Source organism: Patagioenas fasciata, chromosome 2 (assembly GCF_037038585.1).
Source record: "Patagioenas fasciata isolate bPatFas1 chromosome 2, bPatFas1.hap1, whole genome shotgun sequence".
Classification (NCBI taxonomy): domain Eukaryota; kingdom Metazoa; phylum Chordata; class Aves; order Columbiformes; family Columbidae; genus Patagioenas; species Patagioenas fasciata.
The window spans coordinates 41783101-41807894 of NC_092521.1; the positions used below are offsets into that span (position 1 = coordinate 41783101).

Consider the following 24794-nt stretch of genomic DNA (forward strand, 5'->3'; position numbering starts at 1 on the left):
ACATTTGCTGTTGGCCAGTAAGCGCTATGTACGACCCTTTTTCTACCTGCACCGGTAATCTAAATGTACTTTTGCCACTCAAAGACTTTCTATCTGCATTCTGTGGACTTCTCTACCAGCAAAAACACTTTTTCAATTATTTTGCTGTCTCATGCTAGGCAAGGAATATCAAGTTTTTCCTAAATGTCTTCCCTCATGAGAAAACCTGTAATTGAACAAGTCTGCCTTGAGCCATAAAAGCCAGAAGCCAGCAGAAAAGCATTGCTGGTGAATGCTTTTTTTCAGGTTTGTGATTACTTCCACTGAACTAAGCTACAGTACAATGTATGTGTGGTAAGAAATGTACTGCAGCCATGCATTTTAGTTTGTGGGAGCCATGCAAGGGCTGCAACTGGGATGAATGTGGATGTAAGAGGAGATGCTCAGACTACAGCACTGCTTGCTATCCTCTGCATCTTCCGAAGAGCAGGTGGCAAGCTAATCTGCTTGTGTCAGCTGAATCACAACTCTCAAAAGTTTGGGGGGAGTCTAGCTGTTAGAATAATCCTCTTTGGGAATTAATCATACTAAACAGTCATTGCAAACCCGTTTATAGTGTTATTGAATATTCTTGCTTTGTCCTCTGAGCATTTTCAAGTTTGGGTGAATCGTTCTTAAAGCAGTGTCACACTGTGAACAGCAGTTGGTCAACAATTCTGCCCTCTTTCAGGACCTCTTTCAGTCCTGAGTCAGTATGCTCTATCCTGGAAGGGACAAACTCCAATTTCTTTCCCAGAAGTGTGTTCATTCTTAAGAAGTTGACTCTAATAATATACACATTTTTCATGGTGTTCACCTGGGTTCCTCTCCTGTCATTTGCAAATCACTGTTATCCCTCAATTTCTTGTTCTGTATCAAATAAAATCAATAGAATTCTATCATTTGTCTTAAGCAGGTCAGATTGATCCTTTTCTGAACTTAAATTTGGTACCTGTTGATTTTATCAGTCTAAATACGATGTCTGTCATATTAGCCATAGGGTGAAGAATGGTACAACATAAAAGGTACTACATATCAGGTTTCCTCCCCTTAATTTAGCCGTAATAACATGGTCTAGCTGCCTTTGTTTAATTATACCCCAAGTCTGTGTGGCACCCAGTTCTTCTAAGCTTTTAAAAGAAATTCTTTCCCTTGCAAAACCACTGCACATTCTCAACTCCGTAGTCAATGCCGCTGTCTTAAAGTTTCCTTAAACAACGTACACACAGATTGACGGAAGGCACGTCCCAGGAAGGCTTCCTTCTTCCAGGCAGGGAGCGGGTACTCCTGCCCTATGACCAGTGAGGGGAGTCCGTGTGCGAAGTCCTGCAAACACTGAAATCCACTCCCTGCAGCTGTTTTAAATCCCATCTACCTGTAGGATATATTGACTGAACTGCCCGTAATTTCGAAGTAGCTGGATAGGAAACATGGCTTCAGGACTTCAGGCTAAGCTGCAGATTTTCTTGGCCATCTGCAGCCATCCGTGGCAGAGCCTCCTCGGAGGCACCCACGAACGGGTGGGAAGGGGCGTCCCGGCCCCCGCCTCGGACGAGGAGACCTCGGGGAGGTGGGTCAGGAGCGGCCGCTCACCCGCGTTCCCCCGCGGCGGGGCTGAGAAGAGCCGGGGGGCAGAGGGGAGTGCAGGCGGGGCGCTGAGGATGCGATGCCGCCCGAGGCTCCGCTCGTCCCTCATCCCCATCCCGCTGCGATGGGAAGCGGCGCCTCCGTCCCGCGCCGTCGCCGTTCCGCGCCGCCCGTGCCGGGATTGTTATTGTTGAAGAATTAAAAAAGGAGACTTGGGCGCGGAACTCACTGGGGCAGCCGGGCTCAGCCCCGCCTCCCCGGGCCCGGCCGCGGGGGTGGCGGCGCGTTTATCCGGGACGGGGCCCCGTCCGCGGGGTCCTTGTGACGGCCGCGCTGCGGGCAGGTGAGCGGGGCGGGGGGCGCGGGAAGCCCCGGGGGGTGGCCGGGACGTCAGGCCGGCGGTGGGCGCGGGGAGCCGGTGCGGGGGTGAGGGTGGCGGGGACTCTTTCCACCGCGGGAAACCGGCTCCCGGAGTGGGTACGGCGCCGTTGCAGCACCGTGGGCTTGAGCAACCATCCTTTCTGGGCATCCCTTAGCACCAGAAATTGAGGAAAACCCCCGAGTCCTCACAGGTTAATGACGTTTGAAAACGTTAATGATGTTTCTAAATGACGAAAAGGGATAAATTTAGGTATAGGACACTTGCTGTATCTTGTGGCTGAGCATGACAGGTGCCACCACTGAACATGGATCCTGCTTTTCATATGCCCCCTTCCCCTATGAGGAAACGCTGGGAGAATTAGGATTGTTCAGCCTAGAGAGGAAAAGGCTTCTCGAAGACCTTATTACAGCCTTTAAGTACTTAAATGTGGCCTATAAGTAAGATAGGGACAGAATTTTTAGCAGGGCCTGTTGCAATAGGACAAGGGGTAATGGTTTTAAACTAAAGGAGGGGAGATTCAGGCTAGACATGAAGAAGAATTTTGTTGCAATGAGGGTGGTGAAACACTGGCCCATGTTGCCCAGAGAGGTGTTAGATGCCCCATCCCTGGAGATATTCAAGGCCAGGCTGGACAGGGCTCTGAGCAACGTGATCTGCATGAAGATGTCCAGGCTTATTGCAAGGGGCTGGACTAGATGAGCTGTGAAGGTCCCTTCCAACTCAAACTATTCTGTGATTCTTCCAGCTATTACCTGCCCCATTTATGGAAACTGAACTGTGTGCTGATGCCCACCCAGGGGTAGTTCTTCATTTCCATATGGTGAATCAAACCCAAGTGGGAATTTAGTTAATTGCATTTGCTGAGATTGTAAGAGATAAATGGGAAGCAATAATCCAGCCTAGGTACCCTCGGTGAGTGTAAAAGGGGGAATCACCACAGAGAGCTGGGCACCGTAATTGCTGATTGTTTCTATTTTGGGGGGATAAACCCTTTTGGGGTGGGTGTGCTGCTAATCCTTGAAGGCAGGGAACACTGTAGAAACATAGCAGTGTACAAGATATGTGGATTTATGGACACAAATAAAGTGGGTGATGGCAGTATGAAACCAGCAAAAGAGTTATTTCCTGTGGAACTGCCACAAAAAAAATCTGGAAACTGTAAAACTGGATTTTCATTTACATTGAAAGGCAAGATGCAGAGTTGTAACTGTTAGATCACTCCCTCTGTGAAACAGAGCAGAAGAGAAAGCTGGAGCCTTCCACTGAAAACCAGATGTCAAAAAATTATCTATAGAAGAGTCTCTAGCTACTTTACACTCACCTTCCCACTGTGCTCTGCTAAACCTACTGCCAAGAACAAGCTGATAGGCAGCAAGACCAAGATTATTCACTCTTTAGTCATGCTTAAAAGCCAGCTATAAGGTTTTAATTTTGATGCCATAGGTCTCTTGTGAAAGCTTTGTTGTTGCACTTCTGTTCCCTGGGACTGTAGTGTTGATAACACTATCCTTATCCTTCAGCAAGAGGTCTGGATCTGAATGACTTGTAGTACAGGAGGCTTTTTGTTGACAAGGGAGCTCGCCTTTAAGCAGGGAGACATTACTTTGGTCTCCCTGTGACATGACCTGTAATTTTGCATGGTAGATCCAGCTATTACTCTGGAATTTGATATGCTTTATAGGTGGAGTCCAAACAAACATCTCGTGTGTCAACACAGATGTTGTTCTCTAGAAGAAGGATGAAACCACTCAGGACAGTAACACTTCAAGTCCATCACTAGATGACAAAAGTATAGACAATCTATGTTTTGTTTTGTTTTTTTTCCACAAAACACTATGCCTGCTTGTTAACCTTCTATGATGTTCAGTATTGAAGAACCTGGGAGCTGCTCTCAGTTCATAATTTATAAAAGCAGAAGATAAATTTATTTCATAAATTTTGAGACTTGGGGCAAATGAGAGCAGTTACGAGTAAATATGTTGAGGTAACATTGTTGCATTGTCAGCAGTTAGGAGTAAACACGTTGTGATAACACCTTTGCATTGTCTTCCAGTCTATAATCAAGCAGTTCTTTAGTAATAGCCTTGCAATAGGCACTCAAATAGTTATGTAATAATTCCCTATATGGTGTTTGATAGAAAGGATGCTTCAAAATTGTGTTGGTGGTCTCAGCAAGAGGCTGGTGAGAGCTAACCAGTAGAAAACGGCAAAAATACAAGTTCTGTCCTGTTGTAGCCCTTTGATATTATACTGGCAGTACAGAGGGATGCAGTTGCCATGTTGGACTCACATCCTGTGATTCAAAAAGCAAGATCAGAGGTTCGTTCTTTCCTTATGAAGTGTTGGAGGCAGTGTAAAACAGAACTGTGGGAGCAGGAACCGAAACCTGGTTGAGCACCCTACCTACCAGAAAAAGCCATGCTGCTTCTAGTTTTTCCTCAATTGGTGAATCATTTATTCTTTCTCCACTCTGGCTTGGATTTAACTGGAATGATGTTGAATTAGTGTGTATCCCACCCACCCAACTAACTCATGTAAAGTGAACTTACTTCATGTGTGCCCATCTACTTTCGTATGTCCTTAGTCAAATCTGTACTGTTTTTACCCGGTTTGTAGGGGGTTTTTTTAAAGTACTTTTGCACATTTAAGTATTTTAATTTCTTTCTAAAGCTGTTTGCTTTTGTTATAGTGTCTACATTGAACTAAAAGTTAGAAATGAATAAGTTACTATGCTCATTTATACTGTAGTCTGTGAGCAAACACGGTTAAATATAGTGGTCTTCCAGCCAGCAAGTTATTTGTGTTACATAAGAATTGGCATAGAGGAATAGGAATTAGTGGGATGTTACATTGTTTACATTGATCGTTGTAAACATCCTATTAGGAGAAAATTCTGAAGTGCTGAATAATGTAGGACATAGACTCAATTCTCATTCAATGGGGATTCCACCACTGATGGATGCTTTTTTATCATGTCAGTTGATGACATCATTCATTTCATATGTGCTCCATTTTAAAGAGCTATATTTTTTAATGAAAATGTCATGTGGCATTGGTAATATACTTCCATAAATACCGTGGTATAGCTTAAGTTTGGGCTGTTCCCAAGAGTGGTTTACTGCTTGTGCCAGCATTTTCACAGTCATCCTGTTAGCAGGAGACCAGGCTGGTGGTGAGAACACATGGTGAGGGGCTGGTAGAAGGGCAGCAAGTAGCAGCTCACGTGTAGCTTAGACTGACTCATTGACAAGCCCCTAATAAAACTATATGTGCATCACACCTGCACAAGCTATTAAACCTCTAATTTCCTCCAAGAATGGATGTACATTTGTTTACAGGGTCCATTTCCCACAAAATTATAATGAGTGGCATCAGTTGCCTTCGTCAGTTACCAGCTTTTCAGTAATCTTGCCAGCAATTTATCTGGCTGCTGAGTCTTCTGTTACTTGTGTTTGGGGACTTTGGAATAATCTTACATCTCTTCCAGTCCTCTGGATTTTCCCTAGTCTTTCAGGAGTTACTAAAAATGAATATTGGGAGGCTGGAGGGAATTTCAAGTGTTTTTTAGAAGGATGTTAGGTACAGGAAGAAACCTAGATGTGTTAAGATAAAAATGTTGATAGATTATATGATCTCTTGATCACCGGGTTCCCGTCAGTGATCAATAGATCCAAATTAATCCCCATATCATATAGTGGTGTTGCAGAAGCACTCCAAAATCCATTTGGCAGGTGATAAGCTCCAAACAGACTTCTAGCCAGAATTGTTTAGCAGAGAACCAGCTAGAAATGGGGTTTATCCAGAATCATTCAGCACTCTGACAATATTATAAAACACAGATTCAGATACCAGTTAGGAGTTCGATTACTACACAGCCCATTCAGACTCAAAGGATCCCAAAACTTCAGCATGATGATTCAAAATGCACATCTATTCATTCATAAAAACTCGCAAGGGTACTCAGAAGATATAATCACTCACCAATAACGCAAAGTGTCTCAGTCCTCCGTTTCCTTAATCAGTGTCCTGGATCTAAGGAGCAGAGTCTTCAACTGAAAACCTGCTATTCCAAGGAAGACCAACTCAACAGGGGTCTCTGGAGGGCTCCATTTATACCCTAGTTGAATCTGAGCTTGTGGTCATTTATGGTAGTGGTCTAGAAATGTCTCTCAACTGAGGTGTTTCATTGGTCAAGGGCCTTGTCTGTTGACCAAGGGGTATGTGCATGACCATAGTGCTCCATCAGTCTAGAAGCGTGTGGTGGTTTTGAGGGGGAGAGAGGTACACATGCCCCAGGGGGTTACTATTCATACATTTACTACAGGTATGGACATTTTATCTGCAATTTTAAGCCAGTTTTGCTGCCGGCTGCAGTATTCTGTGTTCTCAGTCTGAAACCCTCATGATGATGCAAAATCCACTCACTTCCTTCACCCTATGTTGCAGGCTGAACGAGTTATTCCAAGTACTGCTCAGTATTTCTGATTCAGTAGCCTGAGGCAAACCCTTAACATGGCCTTTTCCTGGGTTCTATCAGCACAGCATGCTTTGCAGGTATTGAGGATATGTATTCCTTGCTCTTATCAACAACGTTAAACAATTAATAACTTCTTTTCTATAGGGTAGCACGACACCATCAGCTTTATCCTTCTTAAACATTTTCTAAGCAGAGATTTTAATATTTGAATCATGCAGACTGTTCCTAATTTCTTTCATGTTATCATTAGAGTATGTTTTCGGTGACAATTTCCCGATCTTTCTATATCTTCGTCAGGCACCAGTTATTAGGGTATAAACAATTCTATATTAATTCTTATGAGATTCTTAGTCACATTGGTTTTGTTTGTCCCATGCTGAGCATTATTTAACACAGTGCTTTCTTCCTTTGAGCTCCTAGTTTACTAGCCTTCCAGCTTGTACTCTACCTGTGTAACTGTCTTTATTTCAACTGATGATTTTTTGCACTTTTACCCTTCAGTTCTCTCCCCCATCCCACTGCAGGTGAGTGACTGGCTGAATGGTGCTCAGCTGCCAGCTGGGGTTAAACCACAATGGTCCTTTTTGGAGTTCAAAGGGTTTGAGATAAGGACAGATTTAACTGGAGTGTGCAAGACCCAATTTACAGCTGTCACAGCTAATCATGGGCAGGGCTTGCCATGGGGATTGCCTGATTTCATGCACGTTAGGGTCTAGTACTTGTTCGTGGCGGCTTTTTGGTTTTGCTCTTTGCTGTACTCCTTGTCATCCATAATTCTGAATGGACCTGTGCTTTACACTAGTACAGTCCTATATTCTAACCAAGGCTCCAAAGAAGAAAAACAGAACCACAGAATCATAGAATGTCCTGAGTTGGAAGTGACCCACAAGGATCACTGAGTCCCACTCCAGGAGAGGAGTGGGTAGTGTTTAACAGGTTTGCTCATGTAAGTGTGCAGCTGAAGACTAAAGTCAGCAAAATCTGGAGTTGCTGTATTTGGCACTGATCTTGGCACTGACTGTGGCAATTATGATCTGTTTCTTGCAGGTATTTATTCCAGTGTTGGAGCAGAAAAAAAATTAGTTGTTAAACAAGTAGTGGTAACCCGATCGAGGCAAATAAAAGCTGTATTCAGTTATGGATTACTGAACCTGATAGCAGTGTGGCTAATGCTCAATCAGCCAGGGATGCTGAGGTACTATTGCATTGCAGAGAAACCACTACTTGCTGCCAGGCAGGCAGGGTCAGCTGTAGGAACAGGCTAACTAGGGAGCTGCACGTGGCAAACATATCACTAGGGCCACAGACCCCACCGGGCCTTTGCCAGGGCTGGAAAAACTGAAAGAAGGGTGTGTTGGCATGGTTGTGTGGTTGAGAGGCAAAACCAGCTTTTCCCAATGCTACCAGCAGTACCAAAGGCTGTCCCAGGCACCTCCCGGCCTTGGGAAGGAGCCACGGCTGCCCAGGTTTTGCTTGCTGGCTCCTCAGCTGCTCACTCCACTATTCGTTCCCCTCACTGCCAGCTGCTGCCAAACCGAGAGGGAGCAGAAGCCCAGGCTGGACTCTGCAGAGGATGGGGAGAACCCAGATCTTCGGTAGCAGTCTTCTTGGCTAACACAGCTGAAAATGCTTATCACTTACCCTCTTCTGAGCTTCTGTAAAGTAAGCCATGCTTATACAGAGAAATCATCTGGTCAGCCATGGTGCATGGATCCTGAGGCTTCCTTGGACTCCAGCCCTTGTCCTTGGAGCCCCTATTATCTGTCTGTATTAAAAAATGTCCATAAATACATAGGATAATCTCATTACAGGCAGTAGTGGATGACATTGCCAGCAGCTATTTTAGCATGACAGAGTGAGACAAAATGTTTGATTCTGTGCTATACCAAAATAAGGATCAGGTATATCTACCAAAACCTTTTTTTCCTAAATTGAGAAACTTAGAAACTTCCATGATTAGACAAATTTAAGCTGGTGTTTCTTTTTTCTTTCTCCTCCATGCAGGACATGATAGGTAGAAAAGAATCCTGCGTTTCAGGACAGATACCGATGATTGACCTAAGCTGCCTTGCCTATGTTCTGGAAGAATGGACTGTTGTGCAGTACCTGAAGAAATACCTTTTTCATGTGGCCACCATCTTACTGACAATAAGTGCAATATTATTTTTTTTTATAGTTCCTTTAACAATCCTCTTTTTCATTTACCTTTCTAATGTTTTGCTTTTAATGTATCAGAGGAACAATGAGGTAAAAGCAGATCCCTCAAGTGATGTTTGGGATAGTGCAAGAAAAACTATAGCACGCTTTTGGGATATATATGCAAGAATATGGCATGGTGAGTATGACATTACTTGTCTGAAGCTTTGAATTACAATAAATAGTTAATACACCTTTTTTTTTAATTTTAATTTCTTTCAAATGGATGCAAAGAAACAACATTTATTATACTTTGTATGGCATCTAACCCAAAAGTTTCTGCTTCAGAGACTGATATCAACATAGAATAAGCAGAATGAAAGGGAGAAATTAGTTTATATGGGGTAAATTTCTCTTAAGTGGATAGGCAGATGCATTTTTCTGTATACAGTATCAGAGTGAGGCAAGTGTTTATGTTAGTTCTTGTAAAATAACTGCAAGAGAGCTGTGTGATTTATTTTTTACCTTAGTAGCTGCTTAAAACCCACTCAATAAATAATCAAAACAGAACAACTAGTTGGAAATTTAATTAGTGTATTTTTAGTTGGCAAAAACTACTTTGTTTTATGACAACTGGAAATAATTTTAGGAGCTGTATGGACGAAGAAATAATTAGATGCCACATTTAAGTTTGTACTGCGGCAGAATTTAAAAGTAACCTGATTTTTCAGTTTTATTACATTCAATCTTGAGATACTTTCAACACACCCTGCTCCCTAGGAAAATCCTCATCTGCATGCTAGGATCTTGTTCTTCCTACAGATGTAGTTTAGGGCTATCAGCAAGACTTTGCTGCCCTAAGGATGAAGAATAAGTAGTTGTTATCTCTGTTGGTATCCCTCCCTACAGCTTTTCCCATTAATCTTTGAACATCCTGCAGTATAAAAACTACTCCACCTCTTCCTAGGACTCTGCCCACTACATCCCCATCCTTCTCCCCAAACAGTTCATGATAGGAGCTGCGGCAGGGATGGAGATGAAGGCAGGACAAGGTAGAACAGGGCTCTTAGTTGGTAGAAGCTGAGGTTTTTCCCAAGCCTTTGTATCCATTAGTCTCCTAGGCTGGCTCCACCTAAAACCTACATCAAATGTAGGAAGATTCAGGAAAGGCAATTGCAGAAGTCCATGTCTGTGAGAAAATTCCCTTCCACTGTAAAGTGAATACATTTAACTCTTGTGGAGAGAACCTCTCTTTAGGATTCTTACAGATTCTGGTTTGGACTTAAACACCTCAAACAGAGAAACTATTTCTTAGGTAAAATCCCAAACTTTACAGTCAGTCTGACACAGAATGGAGATTCATACTTTCATATTTCAGGAAAGCATCCTGATTGCTTGTTTGCCTTGTTATGCTGATGAAGTGGTTTCACACCAGTACAGTGTTTGTTTGTTTGTTTGTTGGTTTGGTTTGGTTTGGTTTGTTTTTTAATTATTGTACTTTGGTCTGAGAAAAGTTCCTAATGGGAAATAATTTAGTCCATTCACTAGGGAAAATGTCAGGTTCAGATCTGATCTGGTGATTAAACTGATGAACAAATTAGTCCACAGATAATCTGTGGTGTTTTGAGGGGCTTTCTCTTTGCCGTTGACTTGAAGTTCCACCCAGAACTTAGTTCTTCTAAAAGCTACTGCACAGGCTTTCGCAACTCTCTGAAAGTCATTTAACAAAGTACAGTAAGCAGTTTTCTTTAAATTGCCAGATGATTTACAGCTATAATTTTCAGTGTGTTGCTTTTCATCTCAAACAGGTTATGAGCTTCATGGTGTGGAAAACATACCAGAAGGACCGGGCATTCTTGTGTATTACCATGGAGCTATTCCTGTAGACTACCTTTACTTTTTGTCTAGGCTGTTTCTCTGGAAGAATAGACTTTGTCTGTCAGTAGCTGATCATTTTGTTTTTCGTTTACCAGGTAAGAACATGTTCTCTTGTATTTAAGCGTCCTGGATTAGCTCAACCTGTTGCTGGTTTTGGTAAAATTCACATTTACTACACTTCCAAGAGAGCTTTTAAACTACCAGACTGCTTTTAGACTTTTAAGCTAAAAGCTGGTAGACACAGGAGGTCAAACAGGATAGAATATCCTGTCTTTTAAGTGAAAGGTCATAAAAACACTGGGAGACCCTCAGAAGATGACAAACGGACATTATATAATCCCTTTGGGATGAAATGTCATGCCTGAGTAGAAAGTATAGGATAGGACTATATTATTGACCCAGTGCTGGCTGGTCAGGAATGGGCTATGAGTGCAGAAGACCCCAATAAATGTCAGGATATCAGTTATCTACTTGCCCTCTACACTGGGTAGACATCCCAGTGGGGTATGACATGAAATCTATCTTCTGATCAAAGCCTGGAGTAGGACACCCAACTTCTTTGAAGATTTTACTGTTGAAGAGAGCTCTGTAATACTGATCACCACAATACATTCACATATTGTAGAATGTGAAAAAAATCAATAATTCCATTGTGAAAAGGAGAACATACAGAAAAGAAAACCTAATTCATTTCTAGAAAAACAAAGCATGAAGAAGGAGCATCCAGAAGGATTAACAGGGAGAAATTTTAAAGGCACCTTTATACCACTGATATTAAAAATTATTATAATAATAAAGAATAAAGGAAGGTATCTAAAGATACAAGGACATTCTTCAGAAAAGAAAGTTGTGTCCAAACACTGAAAACAAAGAGCATAAACTCAAGCAAATTTGATGCAAGAACATTAAGGCACCTCTAGACAGTTGACAAGAAAGTATTTGCTAAAGGCACACTTAGTAAATACTGCGTAGTACTAAACACATCAGAAGCATGAAGTCATCTAGAGATGATTGTCTTTTATTACGACCCCTGAAGGAAGATAAAGCTTAGCAGAATATTTGCAAAGGAGACTTCTTTTTTAAGGGATAAATGAGAGGTTACTGTTTCAAACCGAACTGCCTGTAGCAGATTTTTATTACAAATATATAGTAAACTATTGTCAGGACCAAGCAATACTTTGGTTGTGCAGCTTCTGGACCACTGAGGTGCACATAACTGATTGCTCAAATTATGTTGATGCTAGAGGAACAGAAGGCGGCAAATGTGGTGTCAACCTATAAAAAAGCTACCAACAAGGCATCTGGTAAAAAAAGGCCACAAATAACGGAAATTAGGCCTCCCTATTTGCTGCATTAGTAGAAAATGTGGCTAAAAGTAATAGACTGAGTGAAACTTCTCCCAAACCTTCTCTTGCTCTACCATACTTACCCACATTTGCAGAGAAATGTTGCCCTTCACACATTGGTTCTTTAAAGACTCTGCATGAGCATATGCTGAACCTCAGTCTGTTGGACTAATTAAAGTTATGTTAGAAGTCTTCTTGTGAATGAATAAATGGTTAAAAGGTAGGAAATAAAGGGTAGGAGTAAACAGCTCACTTTCATGAAGAAGCAGAATTCACCAGGTATACCGATAAAAATCAGTGCTGGTACCTACGTTGTTCAAAATAATCATAATCTAGACCAGTGACAAAGCTTTATATTTGCCTTTTATTTTCTTAAAGGCAGTAAAAGCCCACACAGAGAATACAATTATCTACCAATACTGAATCACTGTCTGATTACATGGTAGATGAAACTCAGTATTATAATGCAGCATGCAAGGAAAGGAAAACAAGTCTAAACACATAAACATGTAATTAGGCTTTAAATTTTCTAGGTGACTTTAGGAATATGTCAGCTTAAGTCTCAGCAATCACTAAAAGGCAAACAGAATTTTAGGCTTATAATGAAAAAGAAGAAACCGAAAAATACCATTATGTACTCAAAATGCATATGGTGCCCACATCTTGAATACTGAGTGGAATTCTGGTCTCCCCATCTCAGAAAAGCTGCAAAGTAATAAAGATACAAAAAGGAAAAGGATGATCTGAGGCCTGGCGTGGCATCTTCTGTGCAACTAGTACATAAGATGAAAGTCTTGCCTGACTGAGGGATACAAAATCCTGTGTGACCTGGAAAAGCGGAATAAGAAGTGATAACAAATTCATGTGATACATCATATTCCTGTTAATAAGGATATGGCATTCCTGGCTGCAGGATAACACAGGAATACATATGAGTTCACAAAGGGATTAAACCAAGTCAATATCTGTCTTTGACAGAAGGATCTATCAAAGATGATGTCTTGAATAAGATTAAATACAATTCAATTAGAAGCTGTGGCACTTTGTTTTCCACTGTCTTCCAAAGCTGCTGTTGCAGACCTTTTGACAAATTTGCAGTGCTAGACACCAGTTCTGGCAGTCTGTACTTGTTTACATTTATTGATATAAACAATTTATTTTCCAACCGTGCTGTTGGAACAGTGAATTTGAGGACTGGGGAAACTCTCATTTGCTGAAGCTCTCTATGGGAGTTCCAAACTGATAGATTTTAAATGTGAAAATAACATAAGAAAGCATAGAGTGCTTCTATGGTTCTCAGTCAGTCTTTTGGAGAAAACCCATTTCTGGAAACAAAGGCAGGAGATTCACTGAACTGTTCATGCAGTGCTAAAACTGCCCTGCTGGCTTCTGCCATTCATGCATCTTAAGAGTCATACAGCAGTGCAATTCCATCCAAGTAGTTCTCAATTTAACCACAGATTATTCAATTTAACAACTCTAAACCTGAACATTTAAAATGTTAAACATGACATTTTAAAAGAGCACTAAAATAGTTGCCTGTCAGGTATTTATTTTTGTAGCAAGCTTTATTGTACTGAATATTGATATGTTTTTTCTGTGTTAAAATATTTGTAAAGAAGGAGGGAGGAATAGATGTTTGTTTCAGATTTTCAGCTATGATGCACAAGTTTCAGTTGCATGGCTGGTGCTTTGATAATTATGGAAAACAGCATGTAGAGACATTACTTTACTGAGATGCTGCTGATAAGTGCGTTCATCTTGATAACATTTGGGCAAAACCACTGTCATGTATTTGTCATTTTTTCAATATTTACTCTGTAGGTGTTTTACTTCCCTTGTACAAATTTGCCTTAGTCAAAATATATAGCTATTAGATTTTAATTTAGCTGTAATCTTGTTCCTACAAGCAAGCAGTATTTGTGATGTATTGCTATAATAATATGTATTTGCTACTTACTTATTGCAGGACTTAAATTATTATTGGAAGTGATGCGTGTGATGCCAGGTACAAGGGAGGAGTGTCTCATTGCACTGAAGAATGGACACTTGGTGTCCATCTCACCAGGTGGAGTTAGAGAAGCGCTATTCAGTGATGAAAGTTATCAGCTCATGTGGGGAAATCGAAAAGGTTTTGCTCAGATTGCTCTAGATGCAAAAGTGGTGAGTATGATATGTTACCAATCCCAGTTTATGCTTATTGCATGCATGCTTCATCACAAAACACGGTTTAGGAGTGTTTGTGGGAAAGTCTTTCAGACAGAAGAAAAGGCTTGGGAGTAAAGATTTCTTTTCCTTTCCCCTCTGCTTTCGTCAAGCACATTGATCCATAGGGAGGAAGGACTTTATGGAGCTGTATAGCTTTTCTTGACTGTTGCAAGGGATCCATCTCTGTGGTTCCATGTTGACAGTTCTATCACGCAGGCATCAAATTTCGTGTCTGGACTGTATGTCAGGGATCTTCACTGTGGTCCTTCTCCATATTGCTGTAAGGTTTCATTCTTTTTTCTCATCTACTAGACTTATATCTTTATCTTCTAAAATCACAGTCATTTTCTTACAGCTCTTTAATGTATTTTCCTTATCTTCTCTTATATTCTGGGAGAGTCCAGGATTTTGTTCTTACCCTTACTTTTCTTCATGGTTTTTAAAGGTTGCGTTGACTAACACCAGGTGCATCTACATCAGTGTCTGAGTTTGAATCCTATGTGCACTTTTAAAGCATTTTTTCCATTTCCTCCACTTACCATCCTTTTATTCACATCATGGAATGCGTTAGATTACCTGAGCTGCATTCCTTTGGGCTGAAGCTAAAACCAGAAGTGGGACCCAATACTCTCCAGTTGCAAATGTTCAGTCAATGGTACTGGACAAGAATTAATTCCACATAAAAACAGGGAACTGCAATGCATTCAGTGTTGATGTCAGATCCTCAGCATCCTCCAGAGATGTGCTTCTGTTGGTTTGCACTCCACTAATGTTCATATGGCCACAGTTTCCATTATATTTTCCATACGGATGATGATATATACATAAAAACTTCTACTACTGGCTCTGACTTCTTCCATCTAATTCCACATGTGAGACTGCTTCTCTGATGTAGTCTCTGGGAAATAATTTTATTGGGGATGGCATAGATCTGAAAGAGCAGCAATCCTGTCTTTTTCCTACCTGCCACTTCTCATCATCATCACCACTAGAGATGACTTTTCTGTCTTAATTTAAACTTTGCATACCTAGTGCTCTTTGAGTCTGACAATACCGATACACATCCAGGTTTCATCTGTTCTGCCATGAGCTTTCTGCCGCCTTCTCATGAACTGCACAAACATAATTTTTCTTTACATTCTTAAGAATATCTAAATCATAATTCGATCCATACATCAGTTCCAGTGCTCTTCTTTGGCCTTCCACATAAACATAATCCTTTTCTGTCTATATAGGAGAACCTGTACAGAGAGTTTTTTCCCATAAAACTTGAATTTCTTACCACCCCTTTCAGGTTTTTTTGTGCAGTTGTATCTCTTTCTTGCCCCTCCCAATTTGTTGCATCTCAAGCTTTGCTTTGGTCTCTTGTGGTACAGCTCCTACCACAAAGCACCTAGAGTTGCAAAATGCATGCTTCAGGTTAATATTTCTTCATAACTTTATCACTGAAATTTTGTGGGTAGATAACTAAACACTAGAATAAATTTAGAGGGAATTACCCAATGGATAAAGTAGTTTTAGGCTGGGAGTCTTGTTTCTACCTCTTCATTTGTCTTGTTATGTGGCCTTTTAAAACGTATGCTTTATGTATTTCTGTTCCCTCTCCTGTCCTTTTTCTCAAAAGTGTGGGCGGTAAATGTTAGTCACAATATTTCATATATTGTGTGGGCTCTACACCACTACTACTAGGAAAATATCAGAATATGAATAGGATAAACCCAGTCAAATTCATTCGGGCATTTTTAATTCCTTTACCATCTTTCCTCTTATGTATTAATTTAATAATATACTTGAACAGTCAGAAGGAGGTGTCACTTTAATAACTTGAGTGATTTCTAATCATTTTGCTTTCATATCTGTATTTCAAGCTACTTCAAATATTTAAACAATCTTTTGCCAGATGCTTTCACTTCACTTGGAATCTTATAGTATAATTCTACAATGTAATAAGTTTTTTTTAATAAAAATTGAATTAAAAATATGAGTTCCCTCAATACCGAATGCCACCCCGATCAAAACATATCACAAAAATCCTTGATTGTAATCCTCTTATTCCTTCCAGTCTTCTGTAATTTGAAAGCATACAAAAATAGCTGAATAGTAGTACCTTAAATTGCTAGTACCTTCTAGCAAAAGGTTTTTTTTATTTTTTAATTACTTTTAAAATTTTTTTATTTAATGAATTAAGTATTCATTGAGGATAAGGTTCCTGCGCTGTGAAAAGTTGTTGTGGTCATTTGTATAACATATTTGGTAAAACAGATACTATGTAGGATTATCTGTTACCTGGAGATGTGAGAGAATATTTTCTCCTTTGACACCTGCTAGCCTGAGCTCATCTTTACAACAGCACTGCTGGCTCTTGTATCACTTATTATTGTGCTCATTATTTTTTTTTTTATGATCAGGAAGTCTGTCTGGGTCCCACTATGGTGGGAATCACTGTAATTAACTTCCAGGCTCCACTGAATTTTGGACATCTTTGATATTTCTCTGAAAATCCATGATCAGAAACACTTTAGATTAAAAAAAAAAGTGCTGTGCATTTACCAGTAGAGGGGGCAATATTACCTTTGTATGCCATTTCTTGTATAAAGTTAGGCCCATAGTATTACAAGAACTGGATTCCATCTTTGGACAAACTTGATTATTTCTGCATCCTTTTTAATATTGGCCAAACCAGTCTTGTAAGTTGAAGACTGGGGATAGATTCACCTAAACTATCAGAACTTGCTCTATCATATAGCAATTCATATATGTTTTGCTAATATTTACTCAGATCCTGGATGAAGGCAAGGGAAGACTACAAGTGCCTTTTTTTTTTTTAATTTATTCTACACACAGTGTAACCATCAACCAAAGATGACAATTTACAGTGTTCAAAATGACCATATGGTTGTTCATAACCTGCCACAGATGACTTTGAATGGGGATTTCAAGACAAAGCCAACTTTCTATATGAATAGATATTCCCATTTTTCTTATAATGTTATGGAAGTTCAACAGTTCTTCCACTGAAAAAGTTGAAGAAAAGCAAACAAGGAACATAGTTTTAGCCTCAGTCCTTGCCTGCAGGTTTCCACTTTATCTTGTAAAACTACTCTGCTTACTTGAGGTCACAAAAGGAGAGTCTTACTATTTAATATTATGACTCAATAAGCTTCTGAGACATATATTTGACTGTTGAATTTATGTATGCCAGGGGCCTGAGTATCAGAAATGCCGTCTGCCTGTATATGGAGTTTGACAGCCTAATGGGGAAGATCCCTGCATTTTATCTGTACCAAAAAAAAAAATGTTTCGAGTCTAGTTAGGCGAAAGATTAACAGGGACTACAGTTTGTAAAATTCTTATGTATGTGCAAGGGGTTTGGACTAGATGATCTCCAGAGGTCACTTCCAGCCTCAACTATCCTGTGATCCTGTGATTTCCAAGCTGGGTGTGTGTGATCCAGCTCAGTTCCAGCATGGCAAATCTACATCTGAGGGTTTCTGTAGATCTGACCATGCTGCTTTACAGACACAAGCCTTTATGTGTGTACCCATTTTCATCAGGTTAGGGACCAAGCACTGGTACCCACTCTGTATTTCATTGGCTGATCATTGTATGTGAGTAACTTCTGTGGCCACCAGATTTCTTTATACTCTAAGACATGTTTCTCTGGCACTATTCCTAAAATCTAAAGTGCTTTGTCTGTATGATAGGCAGATTTCAAACATTTTAAGTACTAGACATACACTATTCAATTAGTAACTGAACCTAAATGTGGTATTTTTAGTGTGCAGTAGTTGTATGCTTTTAAAAGATGTTACTGATATTTTTAAGGGTTTATTTCTAATCATTTCCCATACTGTCTCATTCTACAGGGTTTACTATTACAACTTCATGTATGTTTGATATTTTTGTTATCCATCATGTCTTTTTTTCCTTTAAATGGTTTCCATCGCTTTGAGTTCTTTGTTAGACTCTAGCCAGGTCTTTTTCTTGGTTGTTTTTTTTTTCTCATCCTATGGTTTCTGTTCTGTGGTAGTGATTCTTAACAGCAAAAAGGTGTTCCTTCATTACCTTCTGGACAAGTAATTCCAACATCATGCTCAAACTACCATTTAAAAAAAATGAAAAGGAATAATAGAGTGGGGAAAAGTCATTGTATGTACAAATACAATCACTGTTTGTTTACAAACTATGAAATCTTACCTCAGGCTGTAAGACGTGACTGTTTCAAGTTCAGGTGTCTCAAGTGTCTTTCCTTTCAGTCACAATAATGCAGTGAACTTGTTCTGTAACTGCCTAAGGACCTGCCCTCCAGAAGGCAGTTCTAGTGCAGGTCAAATAATACAATTGCCTTATTTGTCCAAGGGATTGGCAGATTTTATTTTGTTTTCCAGTGGAGTATTATCCAGACATTACTGCTTCAGTGGGACCTTAGTTTGAGAAGCATATGAGATGAGCTAAATGTGGATGTCTACTTGCTTTCTGCAAGACTTCACAAACTGAATACTTTCCTATTCACCATGCATGATGTAAACTTTAGACAGAGAAACTGCAAAACTGCATGTTTCAGTCAGCGATACTGGAATAAATATATAACATACAAGTAATTATTTTTAGAATCTCAGTTAAGTTTTGCAAGGTACATTCAAAATGAAAGGTATAAACCTCTAATACAATATCAGTAATTTTCATTACAGATGGTAACTTTAATGCAGCAATGTTTGTGGGAGCTGAGAAACAGAATTTGATTTCTATTCTGAAGTTTATTTTTTAGAAAAAGAGTCATTGTTTTTTGCCTAACTGATAATTATCCTCTCTATTGAAGTGATTTTCTCAGCTGCATTAACAGACACCAAAACATAAATTCAAGCTTGATTTTTCACCCTTTTTTTTTTTTTTTTTAAAATGTGTTTCCTTAGCCCATCATTCCGATGTATACTCAGAATGTCCGGGAAGGATATAGGACACTTAAAGAAAGAAGTAAGAACTTTAAAATACATTTTAATTATTTGGAATGTTTTCTCCACTTTTCTCTCAGATTGTGCTTTTCAGACTTCTGCTTACTTTGGATTCTCTAACATGCTTCCTGTGGGTAAGAGGTATCTCAAATATGGAAATAGCTTGTGTATAACTGTTTCGTGCTAGGTGATTTCATTCTTTAATGCAGCCTTATTTCAGTGATCTATTAAGTCCATTGAGCTTTGTTTTGGTGAACAGTTACCTAAATCCTGTAATTTCTTCTCGACTGTCAGATAAGCATGTATTTTTAAGAATTCTTCCATATTAATCAGATTACAAGTCTGGATTATGTTTTCTGTTACTATAATCTCACTGTTTCCACCCTTAAACTATTTCAGGATTCTTTAGGCGGCTGTATGAAAACACTCGATTGCCAATTTTCCCTCCGTACGGAGGACTTCCAGTTAAATTTCGCACATATGTTGGGGAGCCAATCCCTTATGATCCGAATATAACTACAGAGGAATTAGCTGAAAAGGTAAATTAGCTCTCTTTTTTTCCCTCTCTATTACATATGCACTCAAAAGTAACTTTTTGCATACTTGAATAAAGACAAGTACATTTTTACGTGCTTGTTAAAGCAAAGGACAGTTGAGCTCCAGGATTATTTAATGTATGGATACCTATAAGCACGTATTGACATAGTTATAGTTGATTGGGGTGCCCTCACCTTTCAGAATGTGTGAGCTCTGTCTTCTTGGGTTGCTCACTTTGTTTCTCCCTTTGTCTTTGATAACTGAAATGATGCAAACTATGTTTTAAGTTCCATTTTGATCAACTAGGAAAATATATTTCATATATAACAAATACCTTTCAGAATCTTCTCTAAATAACATAGGGCTCCAGAGATAAAGTTCCACAAGAGCTTCAGTCTCATTGTCAAAAGGAAAATGTTGAAAAAATAATGTGCATCCAAAATATGAAAAGATTTTGAGTACGTAAAACTTGGTGAAATCAGTGGTGCCCAGGAGCATAAAGATGTTTATAGATCCAGGGTTTAGGTATTTTTCAAAATGCTAATCTATACAGAAAATGCACTTTTAAAAACTTTTCATAGAAGATGAAAGGAGGGCTTTGTGCCAAAAAAAAAACCAAAATCTGTTATGGCCTAGGAATACACACATCAAAATATTTATTAGGAATCACTGATGTAAAAAACCACCTTGCTGCCTCTCTCTCTCTCTCTCTCCCTCCTCTCTCTCTCTCTCTCTCTCTCTCCCTCCTCTCTCTCTCTCTCTCTCTCTCTCCCTCCTCTCTCTCTCTCTCTCTCTCTCTCTCTCTCTCTCTCTCTCTCTCTCTCTCTCTCTCTCTCTCTCTCTCTCTCTCTCTCTCTCTCTCTCTCTCTCTCTCTCTCTCTCTCTCTCTTTCTTTCTTTCTTTCTTTCTTTCTTTCTTTCTTTCTTTCTTTCTTTCTTTCTTTCTTTCTTTCTTTCTTTCTTTCTTTCTTTCTTTCTTTCTTTCTTTCTTTCTTTCTTTCTTTCTTTCTTTCTTTCTTTCTTTCTTTCTTTCTTTCTTTCTTTCTTTCTTTCTTTCTTTCTTTCTTTCTTTCTTTCTTTCTTTCTTTCTTTCTTTCTTTCTTTCTTTCTTTCTTTCTTTCTTTCTTTCTCTTTCATCTACTGCAGATTGTTCTGGGCTTCACAGCAGTGAAACCAGAAAGACAGGTTTGGTCTGTTACAAGGGAACTGGCCCAGCAAGCCCTGGAATTCAGTCTTAGCAGGTTTAGGAGGCTGGGATCAATGTTAGTGCTAAGGCTGCCTGTACGGTTACCCATGTTCTTGTTCTTTGACGGAACAGTATTTTGTGTGCCTGCAACACTGAAATGGAAATTTCCCACAATATTGATTTGCTTTACTAAGTCAAGCCTTTGACCATCCTCTTTAGTGGGAGTAGGGTTAGGTTTTACATGGCTCATAATACTTAAAAAACTAACAAACAAACAAACAAACAAACAAACTTAAATGGGGTTTGAGATGACCAGTGGCCTGGCTGACCTCTATCTGATCCTGCTCTGGAAAGGAGTCAGGAAAGGTTTGTTCAGGAAAGGTTTGGCTACTCTTTTGATATATTCCCAATGACATTCTACCATCACTCCGGGGTAGAGCACTGGAGTATGTAGCTACCCTTACTAAATATGTTAGGAAAAACTAAGGGAGATTATTTCTTAGCCCTAGTGGAAATACAGCACAGTTTATGCATTTTCTTCACAAGCTTGCATTTGAATCTCATATAGAGTAAAAATGAACAGAATTTACATAAAAATTCTCTCATTATGTGTATGCTGTATGTGATTCAATTATGGAAGTATTCATATTGGGAAGGACAGATGGAGATCCCTACTCCAAATTCCTGGTCCCAGCAAGGTCAGCTGTGAGATCAGATGAGGTTAGTCAGGCTTTATCCAGTGCTTTTGATGAAAACCTTCAGGGATAGAGATCACACAAACTTAAAATGCCCAGGTTCGGTAAATCTCAATAATTTCAGCCTATCCAAACTGCAATCAATATTTTTATTCCTTTCCTTTTCCAGGAAAGTGTTGTTAGGACAACTAGTTAATATAAAAGACATTTTTTCTTTCCTTAAAGTAGACATTATGTGTGAGTTTCCCAATACCTCTTGAACGTCTGATAAGAAGTCAGTGATCATATCATTCTTCCTTGCATAAGCAGGTCTGTAAAGTCAACTTTCTCTTCTCTTTTCAGACCAAGACTGCCATCCAGACTCTCATAAGCAAGCACCAGACAATCCCAGGCAGCATATGGAAGGCTTTACTGCAGCGATTTGATAAGCGTCGTAAAAGTGATTAGAATGCTTATGTTTATTTCATTGGTTTTACAGCATACAGTAAAAAACAACATCCTATGGAAATGATGACTAGTGATTGATGTTCAACCAGTTTAATTTACAAGTTTCTACAGATTTGACAGAAGAAAACAATTAACCTCTTGAAGGTTCCCCTGTGTTTTTGAGGATATTCTGAAGTCGGAAAGGCTGAAGAAGAAAATTTATGTATAATAGCAATGCAACAGCTAAATTCTCCAAAAGGGAATCATGTAGCAAGGATTTGCCTAATTCCTCAAACAAGTGTGTATGTACATCGGAGAGCCTCAGAACTGTTGTCTAGATCTGTGGTTTTCTCTTTTGAGCGGCTGACAATCCAGCCTCAGAGCAGAATCTCAGAGTTGGTGTTATCCCACCAGAGTCCACCCCTTGGTGGCATCTTCCCTGTTGGTCCCCGAGCAAGACAGTGTCAGAAGAGAAATTGCCTCACTTTAGCTGCTTTGGCCATCTTTATAGAGAGACTAGACAAAGAGAAATAATCCCATTAAACCAGATATTAGACTCCTACAAACACATCAGCTTAGTGGTTTGGTACCCTGGAAAGCAGGAATGCAACATTCAAGACTTTGCCCTGACAGAAAGAAGAAAAGTCTTTCAAAGACAGAAAAAGCTTTAGTTCAGTGTAGCACTATGCATATACATGTAGACATAAGTTTTATGTCTGAGCTGGTACATTCATGCGCTGTTGCACCATACAATACTGGTTTAGTGAACGAGGCTGCCCCCAGCCTGAGAATCACTGCATCGTAGTGTGTTTGCAGTACAGATGTGCTGTACTCACCCAGATCTCTTGGTGAGCAGGACCTCACTTAGGTAATGCAACCCTGAGGCTTACCATCACTGGCGCTTTGCCTAAAAATGCAGTACTGCAACACTGCCGTTCCCAAATGGATTGAACCTAAATGCCTGTTTGGAAAGGTGGACATACCAGCATTGTCTTCTTAATACAACTTGCAGAATACTGAAACTTGCTATAAAGCAGAATGTGTTTTTACAAGCTGTAGGATGTTGTTACTGGTGGGAGTGGGAGAACTTTGTGTAATATATCCAATATGCCATTAAATACAACCAAGTCTGTTAACTCTGAGCACCCAGAAAGGTAATTTTTTGTGCCTCATTTTTCCTTCTTGTGGTTTTATTACCTATATAGTCATTCCTCTCAACATCCTAAAGCTTTACATGACATCTAAGGAAATATATGCAATGTTTGCCCATTTTTGCTAGAAAACGAAATCTGTTCCTTGGATTAAAATGAATGCTTCCTCTTCCCATGCTGCTCATCCACAAATATTTCTTGCACATCTGAAGAACGGAGCTGGACAGACAGGTGAGTTATTTCCCTGGAGTAAAAAGACAAGAATCTTGTCCTGAAAAAAAATCTCAAATCTGTCCTAAGATGTAGGAATATTTACTTGAACACCTTAACTATAATTGCTGTATACTGGCAGAAAGATTTTTCTCCCAGCAGAGACTCAACATGCATAGGAAATGATAAACTAAAGCAAATCAAGATCCTGACTGATATGCCTGGACATGAACGGGAATTCAAATCATGAAGTCTTACATAGTACACTCCAACAATATAAGCTAAAATTCAAAGCCTGAGCTTAAGTTGAGTGATAAAAGGAACTAAGAGAAAGGGCTATCAATACTAAAATGACCATGGATGAAGAGGCAAGAGGAATTAAGGGTAAGTACAATCTGAAAGCATTTCTTACATTGCAGGAACTATGCAGAAGGACTAGACAGCATCATTCTCTGACTACCCTATCCTATTTTTCAAGCACATTAGCATCATCATGGAGCATGTCCAAAGAAGAGCAACAAAGCTGGTGAGGGGCGTGGAGCACAAGTCTGATGAGGAGCGGCTGAGGGAACTGGGGCTGTTTAGCCTGGAGAAAAGGAGCCTGAGGGGAGACCTTATCACTGTCTACAACTACCTGAAAGGAGGTTGTAGCATGGAGGGTGTTGGTCTCTTTTCCTAAGTAAAAAGTGAAAAGCGGAAATGGCCTCAAGTTGTGCCAGGGGAGGTTTAGATTGGATATTAGGAAAAATGCATTTACCGAAAGGGTTATCAAGCATTGGAACAGGCTGTACCGAAAGGGTTATCAAGCATTGGAACAGGCTGCCCAGGAAAGTGATTGAGTTACCATCCCTGGAAGTGTTTAAAAGATCTGTAGATGTGGTTCTTAGGAACATGGTTTAGTGCTGGACTTGGCACTTGACTTCATTATCTTAAAGGTCTCTTCCAAACTAAATGATTCTATGAACAGTTAAAGCACTTAAGTCATGTGAATATGGACAACCTTTCAAACTCCATTCTCTCTGATACCTGATGCCGTACTCAGAATAGAGCACCAGTCTTAGTGGATATGTAATCGAAGCACCGATTATCTTTCAAAGCAGGGATTTCAGCCTTGGTCTCCCATATCCTCTGACAGCTGTTAACAGCTTGCTGTAATAACAAAGGTCACGATTTCCTGGGGTATTTAAGCTTACAGCAGCACCCCTGTATTATCTGCAGCCTAGCTGACATGAAGCTAGAGTAAAAATTAATTTCTATTAGTTATCTTCTCTCACAGTTGTCTTAAAAGTATTTTTGGGATCTTAAGGTGACAGACAAAACTATTATTGAGAGATGTGAGTGGTTTTGAATGACGTATAAGACAATGATTTTTCTGATGAAAAAAAGGATATTATTTTTTCCAGAAACATTACAATACTGCTCTAACAAAGAGCAGTTATTATAATATTATTTCAGTGGCCCCCTCTTAAATTTTTACTCTTTTTTAGAGCAGTATTGTAGAAACTAGAACTAGGAACTGCTATTGTAGAAACTAGAGTTTCTTTTCATACAAATAGAATTGTAATTGCGGATCAAATCACTCCCCTGCTACAGGTATTTTCTAGCC

General features: G+C 39.7%; 1 protein-coding gene across 2 annotated transcripts; it reads left to right on the forward strand.

The window, feature by feature from the left end:
• The first annotated feature begins 8471 nt into the window (after window positions 1–8471).
• Window positions 8472–21971, forward strand: LOC136098552 (DGAT1/2-independent enzyme synthesizing storage lipids-like). Of its 2 annotated transcripts, XM_065832073.2 has the most exons (6): window positions 8472–8799; window positions 10409–10573; window positions 13794–13987; window positions 18946–19006; window positions 19384–19523; window positions 21744–21971. In XM_065832073.2, the coding sequence occupies exons 1-6, from the start codon at window positions 8472–8474 to the stop codon at window positions 21846–21848; spliced, it is 993 nt and encodes a 330-aa protein (XP_065688145.1). In that variant the 3' UTR covers window positions 21849–21971. The 2 variants fall into 2 exon arrangements, with proteins under 2 accessions (XP_065688145.1, XP_065688147.1); XM_065832075.2 differs by lacking the exons at window positions 18946–19006; window positions 19384–19523.
• Window positions 21972–24794: the final 2823 nt, after the last annotated feature.